We start from the raw sequence: 14,521 nt of genomic DNA, 5'->3' as shown, positions 1-14,521 counted from the left end.
CTCTCCACTGCTCTGTAATCAAGTTCCCACGTGATGCTACAGGCGGCTGTGGGCACGGGTACCACCTGAACCTTTCTTTACCCATAACCAGTGGCTATGCTCTATTTCTTCCCTCCCAACTCCAGCCACAATCTTGGCGGCTCCCAAGAAAGTTCACAACTTAGCAAATAAAGCCACGGTCCTGAGCCTGGGGCAGGAGATGCTTGGCCATGTCTGTGTAGTGGAAACCTTGAAGGCAGCTGATGATTGGGATTCACTTACTTGAGTAGAAGGTGCTCACAGGGCTATGGCTTTCAGGCTACACCTAACTTTTTGATGTAGGGTCTGTTGTGTAGCCAACACTGGTCAAGACCCCAGTGCTGGGATTCCAGGTCATGACTGGCTCTCCTGAGCTACAGGTTTAAGAGTCTGCCACACTTTCCACAGGAAATGTGTAAATTGGGTTAAGATTATAAAAGGTCAATGGTCAAGGTAAAGATTTACAACACAGTAGTTGCTGTTGAATTTATTACAGGAAGTTGGTTGTATGATACTTCCAAGTATGATACTAGGTGGTGATGCAGGCCAAGCCAAGGGTTGAGGAACATTCCGGGTTTCTGCAGGCAAGGTTCAAAGAGCCTGAGATGTGATCAGGACATCAGGTCAGACGAATGGCATTCCTCACCAACAGGCTCTGGGCACCGACTTCACAGCCAGGTGCACACACTCAGGGCTGGCTAAACAGACTTAGGCTGTGTATAGAGGGTGTGGCCCCATCCCATCCACCCTTTCCTTCTCTGCTGTGCTGTGACTACAGCAGCCTGTGCAGGAAGTGTGCACCTTCTTTAAGGGACACTTGCAAACATTCCCTGATGCCCAATTATTTCAAGACAGTTTATTTCCAAAATGGGTCACAACATTAGCTTTTGGCCCATTCTGCCAAATGTACAAGCTACAAATGCTTGCTTAGCAGCTGAGGGGCACACGTTAGTATCATGTCTGAAAAGTGATAAAAATCCATATAAAACAAATATTCAAAGTTTCCATAGGAACACAGGTAAGTGTGACCCATCTCCTAGCATTCCACACTGCATCCGTGCCAACCCTAATCTTACAAAGACATTCCAAAACTAGCGGTAATTAAGTTAAATGGTCCCCCCAGATCCCTTAATTCAAGCTAAACTTGCAGGTAAGAGCTACAAGAATGGCATCTACACATTGATACTAGTGGAAGCACAGGCTGCTGGGTGACGGTCCATCCCGCTCTCCTGGGCACAAGACATGGGCAGAGTGCCAACATCCTGCTCCTCCACTTCTGGTGGGAAGCCATGGCTCTGGATCTGCTTCATGAGTTGCCTAAAAACAAAGAAGTGGCATATAAAATCCAAGTTCCTCCAAGTCGGAAGCCTCCCAAGGTCTTCTGACAGCACACCCCTGGTGACTACAGCACTAGGAAGCAATTTAATGTACCATTTCATTAACAGGGAAATCGTGAGTGGCATATGCTTACTTGAATACTCTTACATTAACGTTCTAGTTGCAAAGGAATCTAATTGCTATTAGGTCTAAGAACTTTCCCAGGAAATGTCTGAAGATCAGTATTAGAGAATTCCCTTCCATTTGTATTTAATTCAAGGTAAAACAATTTGTTGTCAATTAGACTAGAACCAAGCTCAAATTCAAGATGCCTTATTGGGTGGGAGACAGGTCAATCCTCGCCTGATCCTTCTCCCTCAGCCTATAGCTGAACAATCCAGAGATCTATGCTTGGGAGAAACACAAGCATGCACAATCGCACTCACCACATTGGCCTCGACATTACATAGTAGATAGAAGGCCTCTGGAACCCATTGAAAGTAGACGCAGCAGCAACAGTGTATGCACCCATGTTCTCAAAGAGCATCCAATCACCCACATGCATTTCAGGAAGGTTACAGCGCTCGACGATCCGATCAAGGCCATCACACGTTGGTCCCCAGATGCTGGACGGGTAATACTTCTCATCTGGCTTGGGTCTCTGTATGAAAACATTGCTCCTCAATATTCCCGAATCCTGTCCCAACACTCTCACTGCTACAGAGCATGCTCAGAACTTACCTTTGGCAGCAGGGCCTTCACATGTGCATGATCATACAGAATGCAGTTAAATGATCCATACACACCGTCATTCACATAATACATGAAGGTTTGCTCGTTTGACTCATCTTCATCGTCAGAGCCAGTCTGTTCCTTCCATACCATTTTTTTGGCAATGATATTGACTGCCAGTGTGAAAGCTGATGCAACATAGTATCTGCCTGGCTCGGCTATGACTCTCACCCCAGAGTCTGGGGGGAAGTACTTGTCCAGAGCTGGGTTGATCACACTGGTGATCTAAGAGAGAGAAAGGTGTAGCCACTCGTTACTCAGTTCACACAGAAGAGAAAGATCACATTGCTAAAGGACAATGTTAAAGGACAGGACATGACATGAGCCTGGGAGCTGGCACCAGCAGGTGTCATCACGTAACATCTTATCTCTGTGGAAACCAGCCTGCACACTACTTCATTTCCCATTCTCTGCTAGGGACCTGTCTCTATCATTTCAAGACACTATGGATACTGTATTTATTTATTTATTTGTTTGTTTGTTTGTTTTTCGAGATAGGGTTTCTCTGTGGTTTTGGAGCTTGTCCTGGAACTAGCTCTTGTAGACCAGGCTGGTCTCGAACTCAGAGATCTGCCTGCCTCTGCCTCCCGAGTGCTGGGATTAAAGGCGTACGCCACCACCCGGCTTGGATACTGTTTTATTAAACAATAGTACAAAATAATAATAGGGGCCACATGCCAAAATAATTCTGTTTAGAAATGTATGCCAACAAGATAAAAAACCCTTCCACTCTGCCTCACATGATTGTTCAAGCAGCAGCACAAGCTCTAGACAATGGCTTCACTTTCTAAGAGACTGAACATTAAAATATATGGGGCCAGGGATGAAGGCACAAGCTGAGGCAGGAGGATTCCAAGTTCAGGGCCAGCCTGACTACAAAATGAGATTCTGGCTCAAAACAATAAAGTCAGTGGAAACACAATGCCAGGACATTTACTTTCATGTCTGTTTGGCCCCTTTTGGTATCAGTAAACATTTAGATTCTATACTACACCAAAATGGAACTTGCTCTGTCTAAAAGAGTCTCTATAGGTTAACGCTGCAAATTACCTCTTCAAATTTAAGCTTCGTATCCTCAGATCCAGGAAAGCCACCACCAATATCAAGCAGATACATGCTGAAACCAACTTCTGTCTAGAACCAAGAAAAATTCAGAAGTCAGACTGCCAGATTCATAACAAGTAATAAAAATGCACACAGCAGATGGGTTTAAATCTGTTATACAGAAAAGGCTCCTACAAAAGGCTAATTCTAGATTCAAGAGTAGTATTTCCAGACAGCCCCTCCACTAATGAGTCACATGTACTCACTCCCATATCAAAGACACAGCGGGCATCCGACAGGGCTTGCACGAAGGTCTCAGGATCGGTACATCCACTCCCCACATGGAAGCTGAAATCAAAAGAAACAGGATGCTGGTTTTCTCACTAGTTCTCAAAAAGAGAAGGGCCCAGAAAACTGGCACTGTCTAATGACTCAGCCACTATGTCACTGAGATCTCACCTGACACCAATGACATCAATATTTAGTTCTTTTGCCCGTTCCAAGAGAAGTCTGCTGGTTTTGAGTGTGGCACCAAACTTAACACTGAGGCGACAAACTGCTTTGGAATCATCGGTGGCAATCCGCAAAACCAACCTAGACAGAAGTACAAATAAGTCCACATCAGAGAGCCCTGTCCTAGGAATGGGTGCTGCCCTGTGGTTTGACTAACCCAGGGTTTAGCCCAGTTCAACGATGTGCAAGGACAGAGTGGCCAGCCTTCGCTCTCAGTTCTCACTTTGCCTTTGGATGTGCTCTGGCGACCTTCATCAGCTCAATCTCACTGTCGAATGTCATCATCTGGACTCCACTGCTGGCAGCATACTTGATCTGAGACACTTGTTTACAAGGATTTGCATAGATAATCCTCTCTGGAGGCACCCCGAGCCCCTGCACCAACTGGATTTCAGTCTGGAAGAAAAGGCAACGATGTTGCGTGTGCCCCACCCTAGCCCATTAATGCTCACTGCCCAAGACACACTGGTGTCTGCCCTGGGGAAAGAGCAGGCTTACCTTGCTTGCACAGTCAAAACCTGTCCCGACTGCAGCTAGGGTGTTCACTATGGCTCTGCTGTCATTACTTTTGACTGCATAAAAAGGAGTGACGCGGGGAAGAGCTTTTAGCCATCTTAGATGTTTCTTCAGGATGTCTCCCAGGTCCGCGACATAGAAAGCATCCTTGTCATCCTGGAATGAGAGTGGGTTTGGAGACCTCATGAGCAGTCCTGCAGTGTGACACTAAAAACCCTCTTTTCCTTTCCTTCCTTCATCTGATCCTATTCTTGTTAGCGGTCACTGACACAGCATGACCATCACACTGATGGACAACCACAGCCAATTAAAATCTAGAGTCTCTGGCAAGACATCAAGACATGCTCACTCCCACTGTGCTAGGAACTCAGCCTAGCTGTGGACAAGGGCTTCTCATACTTACGGAGGAAGAAACTTCATTAATTTTTTGGTCCAGAATGTCCTTAGCTGTAAATCCTTCATCAAGGATGTGGCAGTCAAACTCTTCCTTCTTAAAGCTGTTCATGGTTCTCGATGTGCCTCTGAAATAGAGCGAGTGAGGGTAAATTCCTCACAGCCTTAGGAGTGATTCAACACAAACCCATAGGGATAAACTGAACACTTACACACAAAAAAACTAGAGATGGAATTAAATTATTGCCAGCTCCTCACCAGACGAGCTATCCAGGAACTCTGAGCGCTGTCTCCTTAGAGTGGTGGAAGCGGTCTATGAACAGAAACACAGACGTTGGTATCTCCCTTGGAATCTTACCATTAAAGGTTAGACACTGCAACCGCATACCAGAGTAAGCGGGCGGAATGAAGCGCCCAGGACAGGAAGATCAGTGGGATGGTGGGAATCCCAGTGCCTAGGTGAGCCACACAATCCTCAAACCCTGCAGATTCCACAATGGACACCACGGCTCTGCTCCACATACATAGGACATCTCCATCCCTAACCCTCTCCAAACAGCATGTGGGTTTCAGAAGTTTATCTGCACGTAGACCACTGGCTATCATTGCTAGTATACCATGTGTTCCTATCTGCTCTATTTCCGAGCCATTCTAGCTTTTCAGAAATTTCAAATGGCATTACAGTAATTACACACAGCCCTGAAAACATCATTTTCCACTTGGCCTAAGTTACGCTTAATGATTTTTTAGTGAATAATCCACAGACAAATTTCCATAAGAAACTTCCACGCCGTACTGGCATTAAAAAACAAAACAAAACAGGCAGTGGTGGTGCATGCCTTTAATCCCGGAACTCAGGGAAGCAGAGGCAGGGGGATCTCTGTGAGTTCAAGGCCAGCCTGGACTACAGGGCTAGTGCTAGGACAGTCTCCAAAGCTACAGAGAACCCTGTCTCGAAAAAACAAAAAAACCTTCAAATCCACACAGTATATTGTAATAGTTACTGTTATCAGAAATCGGTATTCTATAGAGCCTGTATTGCCTACCAAATGAGCACTTCAGTGAATCCAACTGTCCTCAAATGCCTTTTGCTTAGTTATGGATAATAACCATATGGTAGGATTGTTGGCTAACTTTATGAATACTAATTAAGATCATCACACCGAACAATAAAAGTTTCTGTCTTAGTCTTATGAAACTGACACCAGGCAGGGGCCAGGCAAAGGTTTCTTTTTTCCACTGTAGGACCCAATTCAGTGCCAAGAGCCTACAGGCACAGAGGCTGGGCAATGGTTAGGAGCCAGTTTGCTCTAGCATGGGACACTATGAGAGGCCCAGGGTGACAAGCCTGCCATAAATCCAAATCCATGCACAGTAAAACACGCTTTAAGCCTCTCCATTTAATGAGACTTTTTGGCACTGTCAACTTCATTAGTTGCCTAAACCACTCCTAAGTCTAGAGACCAGCATCAGCCAACTCACGTCTGCCTATGCGTATACCACTTACAACTGATGAATAGGCTCTGGGCGGAACTCTGTAATTTTCGGTCTTAAGTATTTTCCAGGCATCCTTCAGGCTTAAACCTGGAAATCTTTCTTTGAGATGCCAATTACTTTTACCTTTCTGTATCTCTTAAACTTTTTTTTGAATAATACATAAAATCTGAAAAAATGTTCCTAACACCTTTTTGCACTGGGCGTAGCTAAGTCGTAATTGACTGAATTAACACAAGAGGGTAGGTAAGTCTAGTAGAGATACAAGCCAATTAAAACAAAAAGAATTCCACCAGTCAAATTCTGCTCGATCTTAGATTTGAATAAGAACCGCTGCATTCTTTGTCCTCTCACAGACAGGCTCAGCTCCCCACACTTTTACCAGTTACTGATGATTCTAAGCCGGGCTTCTAAACGTGCACGCCGGCCAGCCGGGAGTCAGACTTTTCCTAAACCACTAAGTCATTCAAGGAGTCCTAATTCCAAGTCACAGACGGTGGGCATCAATCAGCAGTGACTCCCGGACTAAATTTAGGTCTAGCAACTTCTACATCGGGTCATCGACTCTGCTCTGTACACGTAGCGCAACTAAAAGCGGCAGGGAACTAACTGCAGGCCGGCCGCGCTCCCCTGCACCTGCCGCGGGGCTTGCCCTCCATCATCGCGCCGGCCAGTGGAGCGCCGAGCCCGGCTGCCGGGAGAACTCCGGAGGTGACGCGAGTGCTAGCAGCCAAGGACCGGGAGCATCTGCCTTCCGGGCAGCGGCTAGCAAGGTCACCGGCTCCGAGCCACGTGTCCCCTCGCCGGCGACCGCAGTCGGGGCCTCGCGACACGTGGCGCCACACATCCCTCCCGGCCCCGCTCACCTCACAGCGCACGGACGCCCACGGCCAGCCCCATGGAGACGCCGCTGCCGCCGCCGCCGCCGAACTCCGAGGAGCGCCCGGCCGCTCGCCGCCGCCCCGTCAGCCGCCTCTTCGAGCCCGCCGCAGACGCCGGCCCGAGGTGGCGCCGAGCTGCTGGCTGAGGGCGGGCGGACGGCGGCGGCCGCTGCAGGGACTGACAAAGCCCGACGGCGCGCCGCGCCGCTACTTATACGCTGAGCACGTCGTCATGGAGACGCACCAGCTCAAACCAGCCGCGATCGGTTCCGGCCGGGAGGCGCGGGCGAGGGAGGGGCCGGGAGCTCCGCGGCGGCCAACCCCGGACCGGGAGTGCCTGGGGGCGGGAGGCGAGGGCCGCGCGCGTCAGTGGGGCGGAGCGCCGCGCGTGCCCGCCCACCCGCGCCCCGGGGGTGTGTGGGGAGAGACCTCCGCCCGCGCGCCCCGCCCTACCCGGCCTCGTGCCGGACACGCCCTGCGGCAGGCCCGCGCACGCGCACCGAGCCACGAGTCCGGCCTGCCTACACGCCGCAGGGCCCTCTGGGCAGCGGGCGGGAGCCGGCCAGAGCATGCGCAGGCGCACCTAGTCGCCTTCTCTCCCTCCACCGTCTCACCCCCGACTCCCCATGGCCGGATCCAGGCCTGGAAGCAAAATTCTTTCTCGGTTTTGCCTTCTGCGCGTGGTATTCCCTAGCGGGACAGGCGGACTCGCGGATGGATGGGCCCGTGAGTTGGGTGCAGCCCACATAGACATCGCGGCGCAAACTGATCCTGCTTCCCGGCCCCGCCTGCCTGTGCATGGAGCTCAGCACGCTAGCAGTTCTGTAGGCATCTTCCATAGAGGTTAGGCACCAGTTGCCTAATATGCTAAAATATGCCTTCTAAGTAAGAGCTCTACCCAAAAGCGTGTTAGGGGCGAGTGAAGAGGCTGTGGGGTTCTGAGCCACCCACTGCGCCTTGTTTTCTATTGGATGGAGTTAGATAGGTAGTCTTTCAGGTTAGTTACAACCAACACACTTTAGGAAGTCTAACAATGGATTTGTATCCCCCCCCAAGTCACATTGATAGGGAACAAGTGGGACTGATTGGCTACTTACATATTGAGTATCCGCAAAGACAAATAATACTCCACATTGCTACTATGTATATGTTGTTAATGGTTTGTTTGTTCTCAGTTAAGACCCCTTTCCACTTCTTTAATCCCAGCATTTGGGAGGCAGAGGCAGGTGGTTCTATGTGAGTTCCAAAGCCAGTCTGGTCTACGGAGTGAGTTCCGGGACCTCTAGGGCTGATACACAGAGAAACTCCTGCCCTTGAAAAACAAGGAACAGTCTGCAAAGAGTTTCCCATCAACCAAGGGCTACATAGTAAGATCCTTCCTTTTTTTTTTTTTTTTTTTTTAACACTGGCTTTTCTACAGATACCGAGGAAATCCATACTCTATCTCTGCTCTCAAGTTGCTGTGGATTTTTTGTTTTGTTTTGTTTTGTTTTTTTGTTTTTCGAGACAGGGTTTCTCTGTAGCTTTGGAGCCTGTCCTAGAACTAGCTCTGTAGACCAGGCTGGCCTCGAACTCACAGAGATCCACTTGCCTCTGCCTCCCAAATGCTGGAATTAAAGGCGTGTATCACCAGGCCTGCTGTGGAATTTTGTACAAGTCCCCTTTCTTCTTGGTCTCATAGACCCAAGGGTCTTTTATACCCACAAAGTTTTGAGAGAAAACTCTCGGTACCCACTGCTAGACTTGGAACAAAGTCCGTGAATATCTCTGAATGAGTGCATGAATGATTAAAAGAACGATCTATTTCTCCCTAACGCGTGGCTTCTGTAGAAACTAGAGCCACAAAGAATCATGAGAGATGTACATACAAAGATGTGATGGGCGCTACACTCTTTTCTTGGGCACCTTGATCTATCTTATTTTTATATAATCCTGGAGCAGTCACTGGATGCCAAGAAGAGCAGGAGAAGGGTGTGGGACCCCCCTCTTAATGCTTTTCTTCCCCAAGAACGAGATGAGCTGTTGACACCCATCAGAGAAGCACTAGGTGAGACATCTTTGTCTCTGTGCTGGGAGATCCTCTTTGTGCTTTAGATTTGGAAACCTTACCTGGAAGAGGCAGAGCAGGTCCTCATCCAGGAGGCAGGAGACCATGCCATCCCACATGAACTACAATCGCCTATCACAACCTGTACCTGTGGTAGGCAACAACCTACAACCCACCCAGACATTCTTATTCCAGCCCAAACGCTGGCTGTGCTTTCCCCTGGGGGTGGGGGTGGGGTGAGACCTTCCTTGTGACGCAGCTGACTGTCAGGGTGGGGACAGAAGGTAGGGAAGGAGGGGCCACTTCCTGGGGTACTGGCCCTGCTGGCTGGTGGTGGACAGGCTCCAGCTAGGAGAGGCCCCCAAAGCCGGTCTGAAGGGAGCTATACTTGAGTCATAAGACTCAACTACTAACCTGCATTCAAAAAGACAGGCCCGTGGTGACTAAACCCACTCTTAGTCAAACAAGAGCCATTGCTTTCGTCAATGTGTTTTCATCCGGCTCCTCCCTTCCCCTTTCCATTTTCCTTCAGAGAAAAATCAACAAAGGCCAGGCTACCAGGCTAGGCTACCACTCAGCACAAGAGTGCTTGCCCCCTTTCTCCTGGGGGCAATTTTGAGGCCCTGAATGCCATTGCCCACTAGTATAAAGTAATGGGACCTTATAAAATGGGCAGTGCCTGATGCCTGGATGTCACCCTGCTATGGAGTGATAAGTGTTTGGTTGGGTGCAGAGGCACTGAAGAATGAGTAGCAGTCTTCTGAGTTACTGCCCTACATTCTGGGGCTGCCTCTGACTTTCTTAGGGACTCTAATCTTCCCCATGGGGGAGCCCTGGCTCTCCCCTCCTTGGGAGTGGAAGCTCAGTGTCTGTAAGTGGGGGTGGTTGGGACAAAAGGAACTCAGACCCATCACACACTGAGGTTCTAAGAACCCTAACTTTATTTTATTTATCTGCTGATTTTTGATTTTTCGAGATAGGGTTTCTCTGTGTAACATCCTTGGCTGTCCTGAAACTCACTCTGTAGACCAGGTTGGTCTTGAACTCACAGAGATCCACCTGCCTCTGCCTCCCAGGTGCTGAGATTAAAAGCGTGTACCACTACCACCTGGCAATCAAATCACATCTGGATATTTGACCAAAAATCATGTTCCATTGCTATTACTCACTAATGCTAGACTTGCCCTGGAATTGTGCTAAGCATCTCCAAAAAGCTAACCCTCCCTCCAAGGCAGAAAGTGTGCCAACTGTGCTGATAATCCAAATGATGTGCCCAGGGCAGGGAAGGCAGCTTCCAGGGAGTCCCTCCTTGCTCTGAGCAATGATGGCATCATCAGAGACGATGGCACTTCTCCAAAGGATTTCTTCTAAGCACCAGACACCTCTGCGTGTGTGGAAGTCCTGGGATATTTTTATTATAAAGAGTGAAGTTGCATCAAGGCCCCACCTCACCCAACCCTGGTAGAGCTTCCTGGGACAGGACCAGACAGCAAGCCGAGTAGTGAAAATGGGGACAGGACTTTCCGGAGCCCAGGAGAGCTCAGGGACAGGTCTGTGGCTACACAGGACATGGCAATAAAGTAACCCTTGCCCTGAGATTCATTTTAGTGGCACATTGGTACCTGGCAATCTTTTGCTTCCCATACCCTTGGCAGTTAGTGGGCTGAAGTCTGAATGCCAGTACACATGAGCCAAGTGGGCATTAAGACACGTCACCTTTCATGTAGAGTGGCATGGCAGCAGGTTTGAGAACTGGCTACAGATTATCTATATAAAACCCTTCACTAACCGGGCGATGGTGGCGCACGCTTTTAATCCCAGCACTCGGGAGGCAGAGGCAGGCGAATCTCTGTGAGTTCGAGACCAGCCTGGTCTACAGCCACAGAGAAACCCTGTCTCGAAAAACCAAAAAAAAAAAAAAAAAAAAAAAACCCTTCGCTAGTGCCTTTGTTGTCCACAGAGCTCCATTCCCCCCTTTAAGGCCAGAACCATAATTTGCTTCTGATGCTATAGGTCCAGCTTCTAACCCTCAACCTGACCCAGAGAAGTCACTGTGTATTGTTCTGTTGTAACTGGGGCTAGCTGGGGCTATAGCTCAGTGACAGAGTGCTTGCCTGTCATGCATGAAGCCCTGGGTTCAATCCCCAGCATTTCTAAAACCAGATATGGTAGCGAGTCTGTAATCCCAGCATTTGGGAGGTATGTGCAAGAGAAGCATAAGTTCAAGGCCATATTTGGCTACAAAGAGACCTTGTCTCAAAAGCAAAGCAAAACAGTAAAAATACAAACAATCCCCTCCCCGGCACATACAACTATGGCCAGCATGATGGCCCAGCGGGTACAGGAGCTTGTCACCAACCCTGAGCTTACATTTGCGTTGTGCTGTGGCAATCACATGTAAAAAGCACACACATGAACACAATAAGTGTTAGCAACAAAACTAGACGTAACTTAAAAGGGCTTCTGGGGTTTCTGTGTGAGCTGCTGGCTGCTGAGAATCCCTTCCCCATTCATTGTGTTCTCTGGAATCAAGGACATAGAGGGTGAGCATTCATCTTTAGGTCACACTCATCCTGTCCGTCTGTAAGCTCCTCCAGGATAGCAGGGACACACTGCTAGGTTCCTGTGGGTCTGCCGGGACCAATAGAAGGCTCGGCTTCTGATAATTAAAGAAAATGGCGTCTTTTATCTTCTCCCAAGTGCCTGGTGATGCCCACAAGGCACAACATCTCTGCTGGGTTTTGCCCTGTTCCATTTTTTGCTGGAGCCACACCTTTGTGGGCCTCACCTCTGGGAAGCCCCAGAGCTAGCAAGCTTCTCTCTTCCTTCTGTGGCTGTGAACAGTGCCTGGATGGCCCTTGCACAATGGAGGCTTCGGGAAGGTTAGCACTCTTCCCGGAGTCAGTACGCATTCCTGGCAAGTCATGGCCAAAAACACCTTGAGGGGCTGGTAGGAAGAGAAAGCCTGCGCACCTGCCTGCGAAAGCAGGGCAGTAGGAGGAGCATGACTGGACGCGGTGATTCTGAACCTCTCCTCTGCACTTCTCCGCCAGGACCCTAGCAGGCCCCAGGAAGAAGAGATGAACCAAAGGAGGTGTCCATTCTGTCTTTTCAAATTTATTTTTTTCTTTTTTTTCCTTTCCTTTCTCTTTCTTCTTTCTTTCTTTCTTTCTTTCTTTCTTTCTTTCTTTCTTTCTTTCTTTCTTTCTTTCTTTCTATCTTTCTTATGTAGCTTTAGCTGTCCCAGAATTTACTACTTAACCCAGACTGGCCTTGAACTCAGAGATATCCTCCTGCCTCTGTCTCTTTGGGTGCTGGGATTAAACATGTGCACTACCATCACCCAGCTCAAATTGAATTTTATCTATTATTATTGTTGTTGTGGGGAGTGTACATGCATAAGCTACAGTGCACGCGTGGAGACCAGAGGACAACCCGCAATAGTGAGGTCCCTCCCTCTGCCATTTGGGTCCCAGGCATCCCAGGTTGTCAGTGTTGGTGGCAGGCACCCTGACCCAATGAGTCATTTCATCAACCCCAGATGTACCTGTTCTTGAGTAGTGTTCAGAGGGGAGGACTAGCCTCAGGATTTGCCCTGTTGTACCAGCCACCTGGACAGTATTGGACTCAAAAGCAGAGACACCAGAAATAATAGAGAAGATGAGCTGAGCTTAGAAAAGTTTAAACAAAACTGGAGTGAGTTGAAAGGGCCCAGGGCAAAAACAAGTCTTGTGGGCACAGAAACCTGCCCATGCCCAACTCTCCTTTGGGAGAGGGTTGTGGGCTATGTGAGCTGCAGCCCCTACTCCAGCCTCCTTTTTCATGGCTTCAACTTGTAGTTCCCATCAGGCCTAGTAGTGTGGAAGGTAAGGGGGTCACCAAATGAAAACACAAAATCTCTCCATTTTGTGCCTGGGTTACCCAGGGCCCAAGCAGACCACTGATGGAGGGGTGAGCAGGAAAACCTCATGACTGAAGAGAGAGGCCAACACCTGGGCTAGGGATAGAAGCAGGTAAGGCCCTCAAAGGCTGCAAGCCCTGGGCTGACCAGTGGGAATTGGGCTCACAGACAGTATTTCTTCTGGAAGGGAGCTTGAACCACCTAAGGGAGACAGGGAGAAAATCCAGGAAGAGAATAGGGCCTGAGAACAGGCAGGCTGAGGACAGGCTCTGCCCTTTCCCAAAGACACATTCAAATCTTTCTAGCTGTTGCCCCTACTCTTCCTAACGAAGTTCAATGAGCCCCTGGAGACTTTTCAAGTTGGCTTGAACACCCTGAAAATCCAAACAAACCCTGGCTCTCTCTTGCTTCCTTCTCAGACAATGGAAGGGGGGGGTGTCTTTTTTTATACCATTGAAAGCTCACTGAGCAGGGGCTGGAGAGATGGCTCTGTGGTAAAGAGCTCTTACTGCTCTTGCCGAGGACTCTGGTTCAGTTCCCAGCACCCACATGGAGAGTCACACCTGCCAGTCATTCATTCCAGAGGATCTAATGTCCTCTTGCCTCCAGGAGTATCTCCACATACATAGTGCACATAAACCCAAGCAGGCACACACACACACATGCATATAAATAAAAATAGCAGTTTCCTTTTAAAAAAGAAACTAGACTCACTATTGTGTCTCCAGCCCCACTCCTCCTCTAGATCTTTCCTTCCTTTCCAGAGTAACGATGCCCTGTCCCTACTCAGTGTGCTATCCCAACTTGTCCCACAGGACTCCCTTCTGGCACACCCCTCCGCTCCTCAGAGACAGCAGGCATCTGTAGGCAGATGGCCTTCTTCATTATAGCCGTTCTTGGCAGAGCGCAGGGGTCAGCAGGTGAGAAGTAAACAGGCAGTGCCTCCATGGAGGAAGGGACAGGATGACTGGGGAGGAGCAAAATCATTTACAGCTCCTCAGTGGATGGCCAGTGAATGCCTGACATGTCAGGGTCTGAAGAGACGGCACCCCAGCAGCCCAGGGAGGCAGCTACAGCAAAATTATTTGTAATGTCTCAAAACTGGGCACACACCCCAGTATCAAAGGTCTGCTCTTATCTATGCCTCTCTTAGGGCCATACTCAATATTCAACTGGGTTGGGCCTGCCTGACAGGCTTGTGATAGGCCAAGTGCTATAGCAGGGAAATCAAACTCTGTTTCTTAGCATTCACGATGCCTGTAATATCAACATTCTTTTCACATGTTATGAGAGCTGAAGCCATGGGTTTTCCAAGGACCAGCCTCCAAGGTGGAGTGGCCAACATTCAAAATGTTGGTGCTAAAACTAGCAGAGCCCTGGGTGAGCCAGGATGAGTGGTCAGCTAGCTGAAAGACTAGGGCCCATAAGAAACTCATTCTCAGATGGACAAGCGGGGCAAAGCCTGTGAATCAGGGCCTGACAGTGGAACTGGGAGTTTCTCAACATTAATTTTGGTGCAGAATCCTCTAGGACAGCAGAAGTCATGCAGATGTGACGTTCTGTGCACACCATTAAAGCTCATAACCACAGCCATTGTGTAGAACA

At 48.9% G+C, this 14,521-nt stretch overlaps 1 protein-coding gene and 1 non-coding gene across 3 annotated transcripts; both read right to left on the bottom strand.

The window, feature by feature from the left end:
- Positions 1 to 498: 498 nt before the first annotated feature.
- Positions 499 to 7,264, bottom strand: Odc1 (ornithine decarboxylase 1). 2 transcript variants are annotated; one of them, XM_057771185.1, is made up of 11 exons: positions 6,954 to 7,264; positions 4,806 to 4,906; positions 4,604 to 4,721; positions 4,183 to 4,356; positions 3,908 to 4,080; positions 3,631 to 3,765; positions 3,438 to 3,519; positions 3,178 to 3,261; positions 2,077 to 2,352; positions 1,782 to 1,996; positions 499 to 1,335 (listed from the first exon to the last, which is right to left on the bottom strand). In XM_057771185.1, exons 3-11 carry the CDS (start codon positions 4,703 to 4,705, stop codon positions 1,191 to 1,193), a joined length of 1,386 nt encoding a protein of 461 aa, XP_057627168.1. In that variant the 5' UTR covers positions 4,706 to 4,721; positions 4,806 to 4,906; positions 6,954 to 7,264; the 3' UTR covers positions 499 to 1,190. The 2 variants fall into 2 exon arrangements, with proteins under 2 accessions (XP_057627168.1, XP_057627177.1); XM_057771194.1 differs by having other exon boundaries at positions 4,852 to 4,906.
- On the bottom strand, positions 5,831 to 5,964 carry LOC130889768 (small nucleolar RNA SNORA42/SNORA80 family). The gene has a single exon (XR_009058638.1). It is a non-coding gene; the product is annotated as a small nucleolar RNA SNORA42/SNORA80 family (small nucleolar RNA).
- Positions 7,265 to 14,521: the final 7,257 nt, after the last annotated feature.

This window comes from Chionomys nivalis, chromosome 1 (assembly GCF_950005125.1).
Source record: "Chionomys nivalis chromosome 1, mChiNiv1.1, whole genome shotgun sequence".
Taxonomy (NCBI): Eukaryota; Metazoa; Chordata; class Mammalia; order Rodentia; family Cricetidae; genus Chionomys; species Chionomys nivalis.
Note: the sequence above shows the minus strand (reverse complement) of the source record. Positions and strands in the feature narration are given on the sequence as shown.